Raw genomic sequence first — 23,292 nt, forward strand, 5'->3', positions numbered from 1 at the left:
CACCACCAAGGAAATACAGCAAGCGAATAGTTAAAGAACCCACATGTGACACTGAAACAAAACCCCACACATACACTAAGAATAGAAGCATTGCCACCCCACCCCACCCCACTCACCATTTCCCCCTCTTTCCCTCTCTTTTCTTCCTAACCTAACATTGTATGCAATACTAAAGTCTCACAACAAATGAAACTGATCTGTAGAAAACACAACTTGAAAACTTGAAAAAAGAGACAATGCACGTATTTTTGTGAACGAAGAAATCTTTAATAATAATAATAAAAAAGATAACCACAACTAAGTGGAGCCAATATTGAGACATTACCAAATGATGAAGTTGTCTTATTAACTCAGAGAAGGCAAAAACAGCCTACATAAATTCTCGTTTCAGGTTGGAGTCATAAAAATGTTCTAATTCAGGAGGAAGGACTGAAGGCTAATTATTTATCAGTTGTATGGTTCCACAAGCTTTTACATTTGTATTTGTATTTACATTTCCCTCTCTTATTTGGTTATTAATACTACCATTTGATGATTAATTTTCAATACATTATGAGGTTTGATTATTGCAATGTTGCTTTAATTAAAGGCAATGAAACTGCTTACACTATGCCAGAGGGGGAAAATGTGTTTTAGAATGCTGTTTATACCAACATTGTAATTTTGACAAATATGAAACAGGCATTCTTCGCCAGCTCGCTCATAAAGAAGTGGCCTTCAAAATGATATCATGTGAAAGCAGCCTGTCTATAGATTAGATTACTGAAAGGCATGTGTGCCCTTGTAAACCTTCCCAAGGCATTAAAGGCATGCCTGTTTTTAAAAATTACAATACAAATACACTGAGATTGAGATTGAGATTATTCCATGAAGTAATAGTAGCCTTAATCCCATTCTTAATGTTTTTTTGTCAAACAACTTGAAATTAACAAAGCTCTGAGTTAGGAACTAATTTTCTGCTTAAACTATAATCCTTAGTCTTCAATATACTATATCTGTTGCTATAAACAGAACTTAGTCACATAGCTTTCCAATACTTAATAACGTGCAAGTAAAACTCGCTCAACACATTGCTGAATTTGCAGCTTTCTAGGACACATCATGAAAGTCACCTTCTGCTCTGTGTCTCTCTTACTATACTTATCTGTGTCTGAAAAGTATGTAACTGAAAGCTAGTGAGGTTTATACGAACCTATTTAGCTTCCCCAGTAGTCCAATTCCATGCAGAAAAAGGATTGACTTATCAGAAAGCTGAATAAGAGGGGCTTTGCAGTCTTTACAAGCTGTTACATGTTCTGACACAATAGAATTAGGCAAAAATTCAACTTAAATAAAGACCCGTTTGCTGAAAAAATGCAGCATGATAGGTAATATGGTGACCAAGAATTTCTCTAGTACTTTTTAAAGCTGTTTAAGATACTGGATCTTACAAAATCATTTGGTAGTGAATTTCATAACCATGTATCATGTTAAAAACCTTCAACCTGCTGCCAATCAGCTTCACTGCATGACCCTGAGTTTTAGTATTGTTGAAGGAAAACAACTTTCTCTCTCTTCATACTGTTCAAAATGTTATCGATCTCAAGCATACCTGCCCCATTTGTTGTCTTTTTTAAAAAAACAAAAAACTGCCCCAATTAATATTAGCCTTCCCTTGTATAGAAGATGCTTCAACATAATAAACTGTTGTTCCAGGCATTTTTCCACAATTCCAGGAATGTTTTCCTGGTTGTCGCAGTCCAGATAAACTTATGGATTTTTTGTGCCATTACAATCAGCTTTGCACTTACTTACATCAGTCATGTCAGATGGCACTCCTAATTTGCATTCATCTTACTGTGTTTGTAAGTTTCTGACATCATAGCTCCCACCTGAGGTTACCACAAGACATTTTAACACTGAAGCAAATATAAGGGGAAATAGGGAAGGAGTTTCTCATTGTCTTTGCAATTCCTACTGAGATGAAACAGACTGGAATCTGATTCTCTGAAGGCAATAGAACTAAATCAGAACAGAGACAGAAAGGAGAAACTAAGAGGATCCATAAAATGCAGAAACACTTTGAAGTATGCATTTTCACCAACCATTTGCACTGTTTAACATTAATCAGCGAGTCTTCTAAGAAAAGTAAGATACCTTAAAATAAATGTAAGTTTATTCTGATCAAAGCATGTCCTTAATTTGATTAGCATTCTCAAATAACTTTAAGTGTTCTACCATCACTTTTAAAAACACCACAACTTTTAATTGAACTAATGCTGTCAGCTGAAAGAATGCTCATCTAACAGATGTGTAATGTAAAACTAAAGTTGTCGTAATATTTTTGCTTTGTGAAAAATGCACACTAAACTACCTACATTAAAGGCAAAAAGTAGCATTACACTTAAGGCCAATTCATCAGATACCTGTACATGTTTATATTTGACAGGGATTTCACCAGGGTGTATGTTATGACAGCAGAAATCAGCAAGTACACACTTTTACACACTTGTATTTAAGGCATGGCAATCCACCCCCATCCCACTATGCCAGGCAGTAAGGGGTTTGGACTCAGAAGAAAATCTGCTGAACAGGTGGCCACAATGCATGCTCGAGGGTTATTCACCAGTGGAAATGTAAGGAGGTGTGTGTTAATCTGAATTTATGATATGGTTTATCTCAGCAGATCATGACTTAAGTATAAGATTGACAGATCTCTAATATGACATGAGACCCTTCATGATGAGCTTTGGTGACCATGGAAAAAGCCAGACTCCAGCCTCTTGCTGAAATGCATTTTGGGCATATCCTGCCTTCACCCACATCTGACCAGAAGATTAACACATGCAAATTTTGTTTTCAAGTACATGATACTCAACTCCTCAGTGAGATCCATCCCCACAATGGTAAGGTGATTTAAAGGCAGATGGCAGGCAGAGATGGGCAGGTGCAGATACCATCAAAGTCTTTCACCCTTTTGTTAAGCAAACAGGAACAGGATGACCAAAGATGGGCAAGGTGAGAACTAGGCAGGAAAGTCTGGAAGAGATTATGGAAATGGTAGGAATCAATCATTTCACAGACCCTTTCCCTCTCCACTAGTATGCCTTGGCAAAAGGGTATTTTAAAAAACCTATTAGATTCAAAGTCTAGTTGGCCTTCATAGCTCCAACAGGATAGTACTTAACCAGCGCTCCCCAGGTCTCAACACACTGCTGCTTCACTTTAAGGACAAGCATACTTCTGTTTCCCTACTCCTTCTAGCACAGGTTTAGGGCAGCTTCTGTAGGGCTTTTAGAATAAGGGAACCTTTTACTCTTTAATTAAGGTGAGTATGTAATGTAATTTGCTACCTGCGTAGCCTGTAACTTTGCTGTCTAAGCAACAGTTTCATATATATTCTGTTGCTCCTGTTTGATATAATAAACCAAGCTTCATTTCTTTGAGTGGGAGCTTCTTGTGGGCATAAGATTAAGGGTTAAAGCATATCCATAACAAGCACACGTTATAACTCCAGGAAAAGATCCTAAACCTCTCAGCAGTGAACATGAGTGCTGGCTGTGCACATGCGGATCCATGTACACACTCGTAACAGAACGGCATGAAACAAGGGCAGGGAGGAGGCAGGGCTGTGCTGGCCTGGAATGAACTGGATTACAAGCTGTTTTCATGGCTCTTGCTGGCAAGTATCAAGCCCAATCATGCTGCTGCGGCTGCTGCCACCCTCCCCGCAAGTGGCTGGGTAGCAGATGTGGCAGTGGCTGTACCACTACACAAGGCTCCACTGGCAGGCAGGGTTGGGGTTAGGATAGCAGCCTAAAACTTAAAGACCACCTTTCTATCATCCAGTGCACAAGCAGAAACATTAAAAAAAACCTTACAAATATGGACAGACTTTACCTGATTTTATATTACAATTGTTCATGTAACAAAAGCTGATATACCACTGAGAAACTTTCTAAGATTCTCAAACCTATTTTCTTTACATGCAGCCACATGGAAAATCTTTTAACATGACGAAGGGTTAGACTTAAATCATACTAAATCAATATCCAATTTAGCAACCACATTATCTACTACAGCAAGATATATTTCCTAGAAGACAGAAAAACAGAATGATAAGTGGGGAATGAAAAGTGAAGTCCAGGAGACTACTGGAATCAGACATGTTTTTTAAATGTTGGATACCTCCATATTGATAAGTCACTTAAGTAAAGCTATCTAGGCATGTTCTGCAACTTCTATCAAATACGGAACTCAGGAAGCTTTTTCTCACTAACTTTAAACCATACTGTTTTCCAATTAAATAGTTATCCTCTACTGAACATGATACTGAGAAAAAGACCTATGATACTAGTTTCACAAAGAATGCTGATGAGCTTCTAATCCTGATTCTGTACAGATGACCTGCCAAGAATCTTACATAGTCAAAAGTTTACTACAGACTTAACAAAAATTGTTATAATATGGTGCATAAAGGAGAGAAGGGTGCTAAGAAAGTTTAGTGGAAGGTATGTTTAGACAAGAAACCTGTAATTTCACAATACACTACTTTTAACACATTTTAGTACAATTTCCTAACATACATTAATCCTGAAAAAATCTGCCCTCTCTAAAGAAATGAGTTAATAAGTAGTACTATTAATTGTATTTGAGTCAAAGGTTTCAGTCACACACGTTATAAAGCTAAAGGGGTTTATAAAATGACTATATAGCTAAATTTGTGTGTATTTTAAACCCTGATATTACAAAGGTTTTCAAGACAATTATTTACGCAATCTGACATACAAGAGTGAATATCATGAGTTCTGTTCTAGCCACTTTAAAATGTTATTTCTTTGAAAGAAGTATTTACCAGCTCCTTGTCTATATGTGTTCCTTCCATGCTGATGCTGAAGAAATGGAGAATGCCCTTGTGCAGGTTTGCAGTGCTATGAGCCTGAAGAAACCAGACCACACATAACTACTTTATAACAGTACAGCCAACACAGATGTACAGCTGTATAAATCACTCTGTTGCAGCCAGTTATCTTGTAAAGATACTTAGTCTTCCAGGCCAGTAACTACATCCAGCACAGGTCACATAATAACAGAATGGAGGAACATGGCATGCCTTCAATTCCCACCAAGGGAACACCAAAAAAGGAATTGAAACTATGTGGTTTGTGACTTAACGTTTAGCTACAGCAGTAGCTAAAAACGGCCTGCAATATGAATGTTTTGCTGTTAAGGCCCAAGGTTTTATCGTCACTGTGTTTGACTCAAATCCCCAAACTAAAAAAGGTCTCAAACACTGTACACATTTATATATTCATAAAAGCCAATTTTCTAGTTACGTTGAGCCTGAAAAGCTCTCCTGGGGATCTATAAAAAGTACTGCAGGTGGGAGGGTGGGGGAAGGAAGATCAATTCCCATTACAGAGCAGATGCCAAGAATCATTTTTCAAACTATAGCTTCTAAGGAACGAAATATAAGGTACAAGTTCCTACATACATATGTTTAGTTTGCACATAACACTAAACCATTTGATAGATACATGAGCAGGCTTCTGTGCTCTCCCCCTCCCCTTTCCTCCTCCCACGTAGACAGGAAGAGGACTTTGCTAAAAACTATCCTGTCGTTATGTAAGAAACCAAAATTGTGGTTTATAACTAATTTTGGTCTTCTTAACAATACACTTTCTTACCCCAGAGTTTAAGAACATAAGGCTGACATCCAATTCTTATAGCAGCCAATCAGATGCCTATAGGAAGCCCACAAGCAGGCCATCAGTGCAACAGCACTCTGCCCATCTGAGATTACCAGCAACTGGTAATCAGAGGCATATTGCTTCTGACAGTGGAGGCAGAACATAGTCAAAATGACTAGAAACCAATGACAGCCTTACCCTTCATTATTTTGACCTAATCAAGTTTCAAAGGCATCCAATTTGGTGGACTTCACTACCTCTATAAAATGGCGATGAATTAAATGAATGAAATGATTTAAAAAATAATAATAATAATAATTTTATTATTTCTATGCTGCCCATCTAACCAGGCTGGCCCAACTACTCTGGGCAGCTCCCAAAAAAAATAAAATTAAAAACATGTTACTGTAAAAACCAAGCCTTTTAAATATTTATATAACAAACAATTTTGTGTGTGTTGAATTTCATAGCACTATGGCCACTGCTCCTAATTGGTTTAACAACACTTACATCCCACACCAGGTCCTCAGTGTCACTTAAGATTAAGTCCAGGGTCACTGACTGGTTCCATGAGAAACTATTCTAGGACACAATCATTTAGGGTATCAATAAATTTTTATCTCTTTGTCATGACTGTGACACATGTAGCCAGTCTACATTAGAGTATCTGAAGTCACTTATTACTACATTGGGACGCGGGTGGCGCTGTGGGTTAAACCACAGAGCCTAGGACTTACCGATCAGAAGGTCGGCAGTTCGAATCCCCGTGACGGGGTGAGCTCCCATTGCTCAGTCCCTGCTCCTGCCAACCTAGCAGTTCGAAAGCACGTCAAAGTGCAAGTAGATAAATAGGTACCGCTCCGGCGGGAAGGTAAACGGCGTTTCCGTGCGCTGCTCTGGTTTGCCAGAAGCGGCTTAGTCATGCTGGCCACATGACCCGGAAGCTGTATGCCGGCTCCCTCGGCCAATAAAGCGAGATGAGCACCCGCAACCCCAGTCAGCCACGACTGGACCTAATGGTCAGGGGTCCCTTTACCTTTACCCTATTGCTACATTACATCCTATTTTTCATGCCTTCTTGATTTCATTCTCCATCTCAAGATCAACCTGGGTGTTTTTTTCACTGGACAATAGTACTAATTATTCTTTGGGTCTGGTATTTCCACCCACAGCAACTCTGTGGAGTCTGCCCTTTTGAGGATTTCTATCTTGCTGGACTTTGTGCCCTCTTTGAGGTATGGGATTACAGCACCTCCAGCACAACCTTCCCTGTCTTTCCTATATACTTTTTAACAGAGATAACCAGGTCTAACAGGTTTTTTTTTTCCAGTCCACCAAGTTTCCCTTATGTCCATTATATCTATGCTCTTCTCTCAAAACCAAAGACTCTAGCTAATGTCCATTTTGGCTCACAGGCTTCCAGCAGTAGCATATAAACACCCATAACTAGTGTGTTTGGTCTTTGGAATATGGGTTTTACCCTATGGTGCCTTTGCTTCTCTAATAGTTAGCATGTGCCCCTGCTTTCTCAATGCCTCGCTGTACCCATCCCCCATTTGAAAAATGATAAACATTTTACTCCTCATCCCTGGAATGAAATGGCCCCCACCATATTAGTTTAAAGGCTGCTCTGCCACATTTTTTATTTTAAGGACCAAATGCAAAACCACCAAGTAACCATAATGTTAACCAAGGACCAGGTTATTATATTACTAATACCTGGTTCTTAAACTAGATTCCTAAAATAGAATGGAACATTTTATAAACATAGCCTTAAAAGGCTACACCAAAAAAGGATAACTGTTTAACGAGTGCATTTTTTACAAAGCCAAATTTCAAATCTGCACATTTGCTATACCACGCATAAATATACAGTAATGCAAGGCTGAGAAGTATGACGTAACCTTTACAGTTGGGGCTGTTTAATTATTGTTTATAATACTTATAAACCACTTCAAAAAATTTAAATCCCAGAATGATATACAAAAGTATATCTATGTGTGTGTACGTGAGCAAATATCTATTGTCAAACTTAAAACAAATGGTGAATTCCCTTAAAAATAAAGAGTTTTTAGATACTATAATGTCAACTAATAAATTGAATGATGGTACATCATCAGCTTTCAAAGGAGTGGAGCGGGGTGGGATGAACACACAGAGACACACATATACCTTCACAAGGTGACACACATTCTGGACCATGTCAGAAAAATCCAGCACCAGTGCTGAACATTGCTTTTTGTTTGTCAAGTGAATGCTCAGTCTTTCATAAGTTCCTACAGATGTGAGAACTACTTTTGTTGAAAGCTTTCAAATATCACTTGCTTCCTACTTCTACCTAGACCAATGTGGTACTGCAGGAACTACTTCTCCATCTCCTAAAAAAAACAACAACAACAAAAACCCAGAGAGAATAAAGGTTTTAAGACTGTCACAAAACAATACAGGCATGATAGAAAGAATCAGAAAGCCTGGTTCTGAAGTCCTCTACTGATCCACATACAGTCCTCATAGCTGTTCACTCTGTTATGCCACAGAGTAAAGGAAATGACAGAAGAGCCAAGGCATTCAGACAATTTTCAAACCGAGGGAAAAGACTGCTTTTGAAAGCTGGGTCCACATGACATTGCTGTGCTCATTTAATGGAATAATTGAGTTGTTGCCACTGCCAACCTTAGTAAGTTGACTTGCACACTTTTATTCTTATCTGCTTATACTTATCTACCGAAATTATCCCAGTATGAACTTCTGAACCAGAGAGTGAAAGTTCTTGAAAACAAGTATTTAAAAAGTGCTAAAACAATAACAGAAGGAATATGATATACACAATTTCATACAGGGTAATTGACTTTTGGGAAATGTTGCTCATTTTCGTCCACTCTTTTAATATATGCCAATATTGATATACAGCACAAGAGTTGAGTGATAAATGTGATATATAGTTTATAAATGAAATGAAATGTGTTGAACCGCTTATTTTCAAACATATGTTTCTACTAATAAACTATTTCTGTGAGTTTTGTTTGGCTTTACTCAAGTTTTTGAAATATATGAAATACCTTCATGTTGTAAGGCACTGTTCTAAACATTTGCAGGTACATTTGATGAACAACAAAATGATTATTTGTTTGCTGCATTTATGTCCCACCTTTTTCTCCAAGGACCACAAGGTAGCATACAAGGACCTCCCCACCTCACTTAATCCCCACCAGAACCCTTTGAAGTAGGGTAGGCTGAGAGGCAGTGGCTTGCCCATGGTCACCAAGTGAGCTTCATGGCTGAATGGGGATTGACAATTCATCCCTGTACACTGCCAGTGCTTGCATTTCCTTTATGAAAGAAATGATTTTACACATTTCAGTTTTTAAATACTGGGTGGGTAGACTCACCAACTATGAAGTCAAATGAAAGTATTAATCAAATAGCATATGCACAGGAATTATTTCCAACATTGTAAAAATATATATACTATTGATGGCCTTGGGGACATTATAAAGAACATTTCCCAATATGTAATTCAGAAATCAGAAACCAAAGGTCCATTCTTTGGTATATGGGCTGGTACTAGGTAAATAGACTGACAGACAGAATGGCACAGGACCAGTACCAGCTCTATAGGTAGGAAAATGGAACTAACGGTCCATTCTTTTCCATGTGGGCCAGTACTAGGTAAATAGGAATTTGGTTGTCAGACAGAATGACACAGGGCCAGCCCCATCCCTATAGGCAAATAATACAAAATTAATTTCAAATGGCTGGTGGTCACTATAATCAGAGACTGACAAGTGTGTGAGCAAGAACAGCTATATAATTAACTACGCAAGCTCTAGTGAGTGAAATACGTAAAAATTTCCATTTTGGCCTTTGGGGCCCTTGCTGTTTAGCAGCATATAATTAGATTTGTAAAAGGTCTGATATACCCGCTAAATTGATTTTAGTGTCTCTTGAATTGGAGAGGGAAGTGGGGGAAGAACCATTGTCCTTCAATTCAAAACATGCCACTGCCTTGTCTAGGGTATTCAAATATAGGCAAGAGTAATAGCCAAGAGTAATTAGAAATTGCATATCATATAATCTGATTTTAAGAGTCTATTTTTCACTACACTAAGCAGCTTGCAGTTTCCAAAACGCTGCTTAAGTAGATTCCATTACAGATGATTAATTTAAGTGAACACTAGCAGCAGTGTGACTTGAAGAAAGATAGTGCAGATACACTGAATGCATCAAGTCTCAACAAAGAGTGAAACAAATAGATTTTGTTCTTATAGAACTAGGTCAATCAGCAGAAGCACTTTTTGGCATTTCCAGCTTGGTCCGCCTTTCATCACTGTGACAGAACATACTGTACTAAGCTACTACTACTTCAGGAGTTAGGAATAGACTGTTTAGCATAGGCCTGTGCCACTTTAGCTTTACACTCAATAAAAATAAAGAGAACTCAACTCACAATGTGTTCCTCTGAAGTATTGCTGATAGTATATCCCAAGCTTTCCTCTGAAGCAGAGTACAACTCTAGACCTCAATTTCAAGCATGTTCTTTTGTGCACTAATCTAAATGTCATACAAATTGTCATATGAACTAAATGCATTCACCAGACATTCAAAATTTGAAAACATGAGTGCAGTTCTTAATTGCTTCTACAATCTCCCCTGACTAGGCAAAAGTGATTATTGCCAGAGCAAACAATAAATTATTTTCTTAAGAAGATCATCAGAGCTGCTGAAGGAAAAGAACTGTCAGATAATGTCAGCCGCTCCTTTTCTCAATCTCCTGGCAACATAAAGCTAGCCTCAAGAATAAGCATCTTTTACCCTGCTGATATTCTGACCACCTATGGAAGCAAGGCATTCCTCTTTTCTTGATTACAAACACACACTTTCACATTCATATAAATGGTCTCTCATTAGATCATCTGAAGCAAGCCTTGAGACTTTATTTCAGTATATTTTGAATCCAAAATACTGCATATGCTGTTCATCACTATATTAAATATTCTATTGAATCCCATTGCTCATGAAGAATTAGTATCAAGCAATATTTTTAAATCACCTTTTTTTTTTTGCTATCAACACTTAACACTACAGTCTGAAGAGGAACCACCACACATCCATACGTACCAGAAACAAAGAAACAAGTAATAATTTGGAATCATTATACAAAAGCTATTTGAATGCCTGTGATATGCTTCCAGTCACATTCCAAACACATATTTTATACACAAGCAGATATTTTAAAGAACACAATGACCCCACTTGCACTTAACACTAAGCTAAACCAGGGTTTGGCAGTAATGTGCAGGTTGCTCGATCAAAGCGCTATTGCTCCTCACTCAGGTGTTCTGCGCTCAGCCGTTCTGCTCTCATGCTACCCAGGGAAAAGCCATGGTTTGGTAAAGCATTGCACCTGAATGTTGGGAGTGAGACAAGCAAGTCACAAGCTGTAAAAAAAGTTTGTTCTTGCCTTATCACTTGGAGTTTGTCTGAAGGTACAAACCACAAGCCTGGGTTTGAACACAATGCTAAGACAAATCATGGCTCAGAAGGAGCACTGTGGCTGCAAACTTTGCTCCAACAACCTGCATGTATTCTCATTCATGCCAAGTCATGGTTTGGCTTTCTGTGCTAACTAGATCACTGCCTAGGTTTATTACCTGTTGCAGCACCCTTTCTGCTATTAGCACAAGTGCACTTCAATTTCCATAGATGTCAAACTAGTTTAGTTTTATTTGTAGTTGAAGTATGATCCGTGTATCCTGTCCACACACACTTTAAGTACCCCACAACACGCTGAAGGCTTTATATATGAAGAAAAGAATAGCTGTATCTATTCACAAGTATGGCTTATTGCCATGACCAAGATACTAGCTTCAGGAGTGCCAAGTGTGCAGTGTAATCTGACACATCTACAGTGGTACCTCGTTTTGAGTCCATCCCGTTTAGGGTCCACTTTGTCCAACGTCCGTGGCAAAGCCAGAAGTACCGGAACTGGGTACTTCCGGGTTTGCTGCATGCGCAGAAGTGCTAAATCACGCTTCACGCATGCGCAGAGCAGCACTTTGTTGAGTGTCCCTTTCATTGAGCATCCAGGGCTCCGGAACAAATCCCAGACGCAAAGGGAGGAACAACTGTACTCAGAAGTCAAATCAGAAACTCACAAAACTGTAGAGCTGGAAGGGATCCCTGAGGGTCATCTAGTCCAAATCCCTGTGCAGGAATCTCAACTAAATCATTCATGACAGATGGCCATCCGGCCTCTGCTTAAAAACCTCCAAGGATGAAGAGTCCACCACTTCTCATGGGAGACTGTTCTACTGTCGAACAGCTCTTAGTGACAGAAAGTTCTTCCTGTTCCTTATGTTTAGTGAGAATGTATATTCTTGTAACTTGAATCTATTATTTCGGGTCCTAGCCTCCAGAACAGGAGAAAACACTCAATCCTCCATGTGACTGCCCTTTAGATACTTGAAGGTTGCTATCATATATGTTCTCAGTCTCCTCTTTACCAAGCTAAACAGATCCAACTCCCTCAACTGTTCCTCATAAGGCTTGGTTTCCAGACTCTTGATTATCTTGGTCAACCTCCTCTGCACACATTCCAGCTTGTCAATATCCTTCTTAAATCGTAGTGCCCAAAACTGGAGACTGTACTCCAGGTATGGTCTGTTTGACCAAGGCAGAATAGAGCAGGACTATTATTTCCCTTGGTCAGGACACTATACTTCTGTTGATGCAGCTTAAAATAACATTAGTTTTGTTGTTGTTGTTGTTGTTGTTGTTGCTGTTGCTGCTGCTGCTGCTGCTGCAGCATCATACTATAGACTCATGTTAAACTTGTGATCTATTAAGACCCCTAGATCCTTTTCACAAGTCCTACTGGTAAACCAGATGTCACAGAATCACAGAGTTGGAAGGGACATACCTCCATTTTATATTTTTGCAGCTGGTTCTTCCTGCCTATGTGTAGAACCTGACATCTGTCCCTCTTGAAATTCATTTTGGCCCAGTTCTCCAGTCTGTTAAGGTAATCTTGAATCCAGATAATGTCTTCAGCGGCTTTGACTACCCCTCCTAGTTTGGTGTCATCTGCAAATTTGATTAGCATCCCCTCAATTCCTTCATCCAAGTTGTTTATAATGAATTTGAACAACAACAGGGCTAGGACAGAACCCTGAGGCACCCCACTTGTCAGTTTTTCCAAGATAACGTGTTAGTGAGCATTTCCCCATCTTCTCCAAGCAAGGGACCTACTACTTGATTGTTCTTCCTCTTGCTTTGAACATAGCCACAAGAACCATTTTTATTTCTAACCCAGAGGTCAGCAAATTTTTTCAGCAGAGGGCCGGTCCACTGTCCCTCAGACCTTGTGGGGGGCCGGACTATATTGGGGGGGGGGGGGAGAACGAATTCCTATGTCCCATAAATAACCCAGAGATGCATTTTAAATAAAAGGGCACATTCTACTCATGTAAAAACACACTGATTCCCAGACCATCCGCATGCCAGATTTAGAAGGCGATTGGGCCAGATCCGGCCCCCGGGCCTTAGTTTGCCTACCCATCTTCTAACCTCTCTTGCAAACGTGAGTTCATTCTGAGCTCTGGCCCATCTTACCTTGGCTATTTGTGTATATTCTTCCTTCATGATTTCTCCTTTCTTCACTACTTACCTCTCAGCTCATCTAAAACCTCCAACTGAGTTCAATGGGGCTTATTCCCAGGTAATTATGTATAAGATTACAGCCTAAAATGTTATAAATGAAGTCCTCACTGGCTTTCCACATATTATGTGTATTTTCATAACACAGGATTTCTCTAACCAAGATATGAGAGCAGTGCCCTCTAGTGCCTCTGCAACAGAACATCCTATATTTGTAAAAGCAAACTAAACCATAAACAACAAAAATTCTCACTGAAGCAGAGGTACCTCTAAACTATGTTTCAACTTAAAGTGAGATATATCATTATTTGGAAGTGTTTGTAAACGGCATATTCAAATATGTCAAAAGTCCTGAGCTGACACTCCCAGCCTTCATTTTAAAAAGGAGATGGGGTGGGGGGACAACAAGAACACATCTCAAAATTACCCAAGTCAGAAATGACAGAAGTAGAACGGAACATATTATGAGTGAGCAATTTTGTCAAAGGTTTTCAGTAGCTGAACTGTACCGAGCTACCTCTTGTCAGAATCTTACTAGGCAGGTCAAACAGTTTCTAACCATTGTATGCAAGCCCTGGTCCTTCACTTAAGAAATTCTTTGTTATTTTGCATGTCCCATCAGTTCCCCACCCCCCAGCCCTGCATCATCAACAAAATTAAGGCAAACACAGACACACAACAAATTCTGTAGGCAAGAAATAATTCTCAAAGATTCTCAAAAAGGAAGTTTATATTTTCAGAAAGGCAGAAGGAAGCAGCTATACACCTCTATCAAGAGAACTTCAGAGCATTAGGCCTTGTCCCAGCAGGGACTACCGGTAATTTAGAATCCCCATGGGATGTAATAAAGATCAGGTCATCATCAGAAAGTCTCAAATGCTAGGTGGGTGCTTATATGAGTGTCTTATATTAGAAAAAACTCCTTGACCTATCTACTGAATTTGAATGAATTGATGATGCTATTATTCTCCTCTGCCTTTCCTCTTAGGGCTTCCCTGGCATTAGCCTTCTTAATTCCCCTCTCTTCTCTGCATCTCATTTGAGGATTTTTTTTAAAAGTCTATCCTGCTTCTATTAAGATAAGAGCTTCTGTGCACCATAAAATATTCCATCACATGATTCTCTTCAGTGTAGTCCTAGACCTAGGCCATCAAAATCAATATTAAGTTTTGTCATTATTTTCAGTGGGGTATCTGCAAGCTAACTCTGGAGCAAGATAAAACCAATGCACACAGTATCATATGTGGATTTGTAATCCTATTCTTACACTTCAGGCTATTTTATAGAGCTGCATATTATCTAGATTGTGTGTACAATTACTTACAAGGTTAGCTAAAACTCACTCAAGGTGCAAAATAAAGTTAGAATTATTGTCAGGAACCATGAAATTTGGCTTAGCAAAATGTTTCGTTCAAAAGGTGTCTTGATTAAGTCCTCAGCTAATACCCTTTCTTATTTTCACTAGTTTAGAAGCAGGCTAATCAAGTAGATTTGTTATTGCAAACGAAGTACATAACCTCAATTTAGCTGGCTTTTGGAAGAGTCAATAAAAAGAACAACAACAAAAAATATGACAACATTGCAACCAAATGTTTTAAGCCAACATACTTAACTCCTGTGAGAATGATGAAGAACCAACCTCATAACGGAGTAATGACTGAATGTGATTTATGAAGGACAATGCCATCAGGTGACAAGTTTGTGTAATTCTATAGCAGGAACCCATATGTACAAGCTATTTTGAGTTAAGACATTTTTTTCTGGCACACACGTCTGTGAAATCCTATGCACAGTCCCACTATTAGCTAACAAAATAAAACACAAGGCACAATATGCATATACAGGAAAGTCAGAGCAATAGCAGGTAGAAAATATTTCACCCAATGTATTTTCATCATATTTTTTGGGGGGGGGGGGACTATTCCAGCTATATTCAGTTGTATAAACAAGAGCTAAATAGCACTGCACAAATACATATAGTTCCTTGCCTTTTTAGGATAGCCTGGCATTTATTAGATTTCAGTATTGCATTTTTAGACAGCTATATAAAGGCAGCCATGACTTTTTGAAATATTAAATGGTAATTGTGTTGGATCAAACCAGAGGGAAATGTTCTACATTAGAATCTGAAGAATTCCATCCTTATCTCAGGTTCATTAAATGCTAGGAAATTATCTAGTTCACTTATTAGTTCCTTTCATCTTCTTAATCTCCAACAGAACAGAAAATAGATTAGCATGCATGCAAAGAGAGGAACCCTCTTTCCAGCATGTTCATCTTTTCTTGTTCCACCTACTTCAGGTAACTCAAAAGGAGGCGAGTGCTGTGCTTACTAGTAGGCCATGGGGTGAAGTTCACCCCTTTCTCTCATATCCAATAGCCACCTGGTACAGCTAATTGCAACCATGGACACGGATGCACCTACATGAATCATCAGTGCAGAAGAGAATAGTAATAAATAATTAAAGCTATTTTAGTGGATTGGTTAGTTTAAGATTGATTAAATGACCCTCAACAGATACTGTAGGAAGCTGTAGGCTCATTTCAAATGTTCCAAAAATACCCTTCCAGATTTCCAAGAACAGATTTCTGAGAAGGACTCAGGATGCTATAGATGTGTAGATTATAATATGCAGGATCCTACATATGTATAAGGTGCAGTAAGATTTGCTTACCTTCCTAGGGAATTCACACAATGATTTATCATAAGTGCCGGATAAAATGTGATGCTGCCTTTTACTTTCAAGGAATTTTCATATTAGTCAATAGGAAACCCTCCAAAAAGTTAGCATGCAAGACGCTTCATCAGAAGATCAACACAGATCCAACTTCTAGCAAAACATTAAATCCTAATGCTGGCATATTCCATAGAAAGGTTGCCTGAGAAGAATGGTTAATATTACTTGTGAAATATTATTAGTACTTGTAATATTACTGTGAAAGCCTCCAGATAGGTTCAGAAAACCTATACAGTATATGGTGCTTCAAACTGTAAATGGTAAAAAAGGCCTGATCAAAAATCATTGCCACAAAGCAAAAAAGTAGGTGCAATTGAACATTCTAGAACTACACGTAGCTGAAGAGCTAATTGTTGCAAAAAGGAAATACGCACAGGTCTACATCCGTTTTATTATAAAAACACTTTCATATTAAAATAAATGAGTGCTCTTTTCTTCCTAGACAGGAAAAGAGAACTAGGCAGACCACAATCTATGTAAGCTTATGAGAACAGGAACCATTAACCCTCTCCATGATTGTAAAACCAAATCCAATCTTCTCTAGCATCTTTCAGTGAATATATCATAGTCTCCTATGTAAAAATATATCTTAAAAGTAAATGTAGCAATTCAATTTTTGTAGTCATGCGTTTCTCTAATCAAAAGATTAATGGGCCCCCACCTCCTTCAAGAAGCTGGAACGACCGTCTCCTTCTGTAATCTGTAAGAATTCAAAAGATGCAAAATTATTCCCTCAAAAACTGTTATGACCAAAAGCAAAACAAAATATATTTGCAACAGATCACTCATACTCAGCATAATGAGAGGATAGCCAAAGAGCACAAGAACCCACAGGGTCAAAGGAACCACTGCAGAATCAGCAATCAGATCAAATGCATCCTCCCTTTCTTACACACTACCCTTCCCAAAGTAACATTCTGTCTGCTGTCAGACACTTAGCCTTAGTTACAAGCAACACTCAGATGAGGCAAGGTGGAGGGCAGAGGTGGTATATAAATGAAAGCAGTGCCAAGATGAGAGACCTGAATCCCTACCAAATGAAAACTGCTATAACTGTGGAGTCTTTCCACACCAGAAGCCTTGGCAAACAACTGGGCAAGTAACTTTTAGAGATACACTCCAGGCAAAAAACCTGGCATGGTTTCCAAGTGTCACTTCTGTGTGACAGCTGGATATCAAAAAGATCAGACATTACTGTATTTGGATTTAAGGACATCTACTAACCACAGGAAAGGAGCAAATCCTGTGGCTCCCCCCCCCCCCCTTTGTTTGTGGCTGTTGGCAAACCTGAAGCTAAAGACTCTTGACTCTTTGTCCAAGAGATCTTAGGAGCCCTACTTTTGTTCCCCTCATCATAGATCAGGAGTAATAACTCTTTTTCTATTACTGTCTTTTGCGCAAGTTAGCATTATTTATTATGCCACCTCCAATGTGCATAAACCACATTAATTTGACATTTATTTACTTTCATTTAAATAGGCATACTCTAATTAGGTAATACATAGTTCAATACTACCCACAATGTAGTCCACCAAAACTGTTTTACCATACCAACGAAAAAATAGACCACTACCTTTCTACTTAGATTATATCGAACAATTTGCTGTAGATGTAGATCCTAATGTGCAGCAATCAAGTTAAATCCAGTACTTAAATTGTTTGCCACATGGTACTAATACATATTACAAGCCAAATGAAGTAGAGGGAAAGCTTTTACACTGGGTTGTTCACTCGCCTAACTTCGTTTGCTATCAGAAGAGCTCTCCATCTCCTAGTGCCATTTAAAACTAGATTATGTGCCATGGCACAGTCCAAAGGAACCTTGGGAATGAACGCAACCTTAGCAGCAGGACAAAGTCATGGAAACACTCAGTAAAATCCTGGCTAACTCATCTAAAACGCAAGGGGGCAAAAAAATATATCTGTGATGAACCACTAATGTTTTTCTTCCTAGTACCACTTTAAAAAGCAGCGAAGGGTGGGGTGGCGGGGAAGAGACAGACTGCGCCTCATTTCACCCCCAGCCATGAAAGGAAGTAAAGTGAATCACTGCTGAGTTATCTGCCACTTCCTTGAGCTCTGAGGACAAAAGAGCTGCTTCGGGTTAGCCATGTGTTTGCACTCACAAAGGAGTCAAGAGGCGCAGGAGGACGGAAGGCAAGCAAGGCATCTCACCGGAGATGCCCCTACCTCGCCTGCTGCACTGTGCCCAGGACACATGTCCTTTTATTATATTATTATTATTATTATTATTATTATTATTATTAGTTCCCATAGGACAGCAGAGGCCAGCCCTGACCCGCTGCAGCCTGCTTATTATGTATCCTCCTTTACCCCGTTTGACACTTCCCAGCCCGAATGAAGGGAGCACGTTAGAAGGGTAAGAGGGAGAAGGGAAGCTTCGAACAAAGAACCAGGCTCCCCCCTCCCTCTCCCTCTCTGCCCACCCCTCACCCTATCAAGAGCTCTTGCCTGAACAAAAGCAATGAGCCCAGACCAGCAAGAGCTGGTTGTGGAAAGGAAGGAGACGCGCGCCTCCCTCCATTTCCTCACACGCGCCAAGTGGAGGATTCATTCGGCGGAGATGATGCTGATGAGAAATGTTTCCATGAGCAAGAAAACCGCCGCCTCCCCCCCCCCCCTGCACACACCCTCAAGTCTTAATTCCATCCACGTGTCACAACATTATTGCTCCTGTTGTTATTGTTGTTGTTAGTAGTGTTTGGCTGCGGAGATGAAGCGGGGGGAAACAGGAAGCGCGAAGTGGAAGGAAGGGCTGAGGGGAGGCGAGGGAGAGAGACTGACACCTGTCGGTTTGTGTGTGTGAGGGGGAGACTCAAGACCGGAAAGAAAAGAGCGCCTGGCTTTGTGTCTCGTCCTCGGGCATTAATCCGGCGCCGCTTCCCGTCACAGAGCCAGGGAGCCCAGTGAGGCGCTCGGTGGGGCTCCGCCCCCACAAAGAGGCGCGGCGGCGGCGGCGGCGGCACCGGCAGCAACGGCCGCCCGAGCCCTCAGCCCAGGGGAAAGGCGGGAGAGATAAAGGGGCGCGAGCGCCTCCCTCCACGTCCCCCCCTCCCTCCCTCGCGCGCAACCAACTGCCATCCCGCCTCCTCCCGCCGCTCTTCAGTTACCGTTGTGAGTAGCGGTCTCATCTGCTCCCCCGACCGCTCCTCCTCCATGGTGCAGGGCTCGGGAGGAGAGAGGGTGGCTGCGCTGGAAGGAATAATGGTACTGGCACTACTATTACTACTACAAGCCGGCACTGTTCCTTCTTCTGTCGTCGACGTCGGCAGCACAACGAGGCTCCTGACTCGGCCGGCCGCTTTTTTTTCTTTCCCTTTTTTGCTCGCCGGGAGCCGAGCCGGCTCTACGCTTGGCCGCGCCCCTCGCCCGCCTGCGCGACTGGCAGCAGCGCCGACCAATCGGCGCGGGAATGCGGCTCCTCCTCCTCCTCCTGGGCCGGAGGGATGACGCGGAGAGGCGAAGCGGCTCTCTCTCTTCTGTCTCTCTCTCTCTCTCCTCAGAGGCAGAGGGGGATTTACGGCGCGACCTTCCTCCTCCTCACTCAAGGGGAGCCCTTCATGCAGGGCGGCGCTGCCTCTCCGTCCCCGCCCCATGCACGCTGCTGCTTAGAAGTAAAAGTCCCTCTTGAGTACACAGAACACACACACAAACACGAGAGAAATCGAGCGAGGGGAAATAAATTGCTTCAGGGGGTTGTCAGAATAGGCGTCGACGGTGCTTGAGAGGCAGTGTGGGGCGTTTTTAACCACATCCCTCCGTGGCCCGAGGAAGAATGAATCGCTGTGCGCGGCCCTTGGAAGCCGCTCAGGCAATCCTGCTTTCACAGTGTTTAAAACGGACCCCTTGAGGGGAAATAAAAAAATAAAACCTGCGGTCCTAATCCACAAACAACTATGGCGGATGAGATCTTTAGGTGTTTTCCCCGCAGCCCCCATAACAAATGGCTGCTTCGGAAGCTGAAGTAACTCGGTGGATGAGAAGGAGCCTAACGGTGTGGTCCTACATGCGTGTTCGTATTCGGAAGGAGTTGCCACTGAGTCTTCCACCCTCTTGGTTTTCAGCCCAGGGCCGGCCCACCCATGAGGCAAAGTAAGGCAACCGCCTCAGGCAGTAGGAGGCACAGTGGGGCAGCAGGTCCCCGTGCAGAGCCGAGCCTCAGAGAGGAAGGGATCAGATGCACACAGGAATAAAGTGCATCCATATAGGAAGAAGCCGATATGGATATTTTTAACTGAGCCATATTTCAAGGTGCAGATATAAGCAGTGATTTTTTTTCTGGTGGGACACAGGGGGACGCATACCCCTAAACATTTTGTGAATCTAGGTTTGGCCTCATTGAGGGGCAGTATTTCAATATGAGTGGAAAATGAGAGTACCCCTAAACTTTTTTAAAGGGGAAAAAAGCACTGGATATAAGGTTGCCAGACGTCCGGAATTTCCTGGACATACCCAGAACACTGGTTGGAAGCAGCGCCTGGGCGAAAATCATCATCAAAAAAAAAAAATGTCCGGGGAAATCCGGATGTAATGCTACCCATATTGGCAGTGTTGTTTTTGCCAATTCTCCTTTAAAAATAGCTCAAAAACATGGTGGTGGTGGTTTTTTGCAAGCAAAACAAAAAGCTCAACAACTTTGCCAAAAAAAGCTCAATGACATTGGTGTCCTGATTTTCAATTTTTGAAACCAGGCAACCCAGTAGGCTACTATAGGAACGTGCTTTATACTGGCTCAGCCTACTTGTCTGTCTTCCCCAATATTGCTACTCCATCTCATGGTGCCTCCTCAAGTGTTTTCAACAGGCCTGCTGAACTGGGATCCTTTTGTTAAGGGCAACCCTCCAATGCTGTTCGAACTTAGACTCCAACTCCCATCAGCCCCAGCCAGTCTGGCCAATGATTAGGGGTAATGGGAGTTGCAGTTCACCAAAAATTGGAGGTTCACAGAGTTCCCATCCCTGCTTTAAGTAGAGATCCATGTAGAGCAAGTTTTCCTCCATTCCACCCAATAGTTCCTATGTTCACCTTTTCATTTCCAAAAATGCACTTCTTAATAAATATTATTCACAAATGATATGAGAAAGGGGGTGGAAAGATTGATAGGGCATGGGAAGAGAAATACCTATTTAATGAAGCAGCTGTGTATTAGTTTAATATGATTCATAATACCACACTTTAAGATGCACTTTCTAATAAATATATGAGTTGAATGAAATGAGAAGGGGGAGCAGTGATAGCCAGGACTTGTGATGGAATAAAAAGCTGTGTAATGAAACAACTATGTATCAATTTAGTATTATTTAATAATGTTAATGGCGTATTTTAGAGTACAGGGGCTTCACGGGGTATGTTGACCAATAGTGACTCGTTCAGTAAACTAAATGGTTAAACAGAGATTTGAACCTCGGTATTCTGGGTCAAAACCTAATATTTTAACAGTACACATCAGTGCTGCTGGGTTTATATATGCAGTACCTAAGCACTGCATTGTCATAATTAATTACAATACTCAGATCAAAATTCAAAATGTATTGCATTGTTTCCTAAGTTCAAGGTGTCACAGGAACAGCATTGCACAAGATAACATTCTCTTTCCCACGAGAGTCTGTTTTGGGAGAACATGTTCTTCCCACACATGGACTCCTTGCACTGCTTCAGGGAGTGACCTCACTCTTAGCAGCTGCATAGCCAATTTACAAATGAGTTTGGACAACCTTTTGGCTCAGTACAAAGCACCCAATTAAGTCTATGTCAGTTCTCTAAATGTTTGAAATGTTTCTGGAATTAATGTTTCCACATTGATGCCATCAGTTCTCTGCCCATCAGAACTTCTCCGCAGCCTTCATTTAGAATTCATAATTCTGTTAAATTCTCTTGGGAGCTGGTATTGTTAGCATGCCATGGGTCTTGGTCAGTGGTACATAAAAGACAAATGTGGTCAATACTCTCTTTCCCTGTTGGATCAGTATCCATCAGCTTGTCATTATTTATATGTATTTATTTATTACATTTATATATGCTGCCCTTTCTCGAAGGAACTCAAGGCAAGATAGATAGTTCTCCCTCCCAGCACTAGCAGTATCATTTTATAATCATAGCAACCTTGTGAGATAGGTTAAGTTGACAGATAGCGTAACTGACCCTAAATCACTCTAATGAGCTTCATGGCTCAGTTCATCATCAAATGCAAGATTGGGGAAATCGCTGAAATCCAACATTTTCAAGAAGGAAAACAAAAAATGTCTAAGATCTGCTTTTGTCCACAAATAAATTTTCAATGCAAATAGAACTGAAGGCTGTTGTGCCCACAGTAAACACAACATCAGAATCGCATTTCAGTCTCAGGTGTTTCATTGGTATTACAAGTAGTGTGAGGAAGGTTGTGTGAATCTGAACTTATGGTTTATCTTTGTAAATCGTGGCATAAGTATAAGATTGACATAACTAATAGGACATGAGACCCTCCATGATGAACTCCTTGGTAACCTGGCCCCAGCCACACTCCAGGCATTCAGGAATATTCTGAGTTCACACACACCTGACCTAAAGATCAACATATGCAAATATAGGACTGCCAAATACAGGATACTCATCTCTTCAGTGGGATCCATCCACACAATGGTAAGGTGATTTAAAGACAAATCTCAGACAGAGATGCCTAGGATTAGATAACTGCTCACTATCACAAGTCTTTCACCCTTTTGTTAAGCAAACAGGAACAGGATGACCAAAGATGGGCAAGGTGAGATATAGGCAGGAAAATCTGGAAGGGATTATGGAAATTGTAGGAATCAATCATTTCACATACCCCCTCCTCTATACACTGATGCCTTGGCAAAAAGCTATTTAAAAAAGCATTAGATTCAAAGGCTAGTGGTTTCTCATAGCTCCAACAGGACAGAACTTATCCACTGCTCCCTAGGAGTCTGCACACTTCTGCTTTGCCTTAAGGACTGATATACTTTCTCTCCCTCCTCCTCCTTATGTGGGTTTATGGCAAAATTGTCATGCCCATGCTTCTGTAGGTCATGGGTGGCGCTATGGTCTAAACCAATGAGCCTATTGGGCTTGCTGATCAGAAGGTCCGCGGTTCGAATCCTCGTGAAGTTCCCACTGCTCTGTCCCAGCTCCTGCCAACCTAGCAGTTCAAAATCATACCAGCGCAAGTAGATAAATAGGTACAGCTGTGGTGGGAAGGTAAATGGTGT

General features: G+C 40.8%; 1 protein-coding gene across 10 annotated transcripts in view; it reads right to left on the reverse strand.

Moving 5' to 3' along the window:
* The window catches only part of SLC4A7 (solute carrier family 4 member 7), a 70,779-nt gene extending 49,438 nt beyond the window's left edge, over positions 1–21,341 (reverse strand). For 2 of the 10 annotated variants that reach the window (XM_080974557.1, XM_080974556.1), the window contains exons 1-2: positions 19,195–21,339; positions 16,725–16,763 (exon numbers count right to left, since the gene is read on the reverse strand). In XM_080974557.1, coding sequence (XP_080830683.1) covers positions 16,725–16,763; positions 19,195–19,680 — 525 coding nt within the window. In that variant the 5' untranslated portion in view covers positions 19,681–21,339. Of the gene's footprint in view, positions 1–16,724; positions 16,764–19,194 lie in introns of all 10 variants that reach the window. The other 8 variants (XM_080974561.1, XM_080974560.1, XM_080974559.1 and 5 more) reach the window with 6 other exon arrangements.
* Between the last annotated feature and the right edge of the window lie 1,951 nt (positions 21,342–23,292).

Source organism: Podarcis pityusensis (genome assembly GCF_964106645.2).
Source record: "Podarcis pityusensis genome assembly, chromosome: 12".
Taxonomy (NCBI): Eukaryota; Metazoa; Chordata; class Lepidosauria; order Squamata; family Lacertidae; genus Podarcis; species Podarcis pityusensis.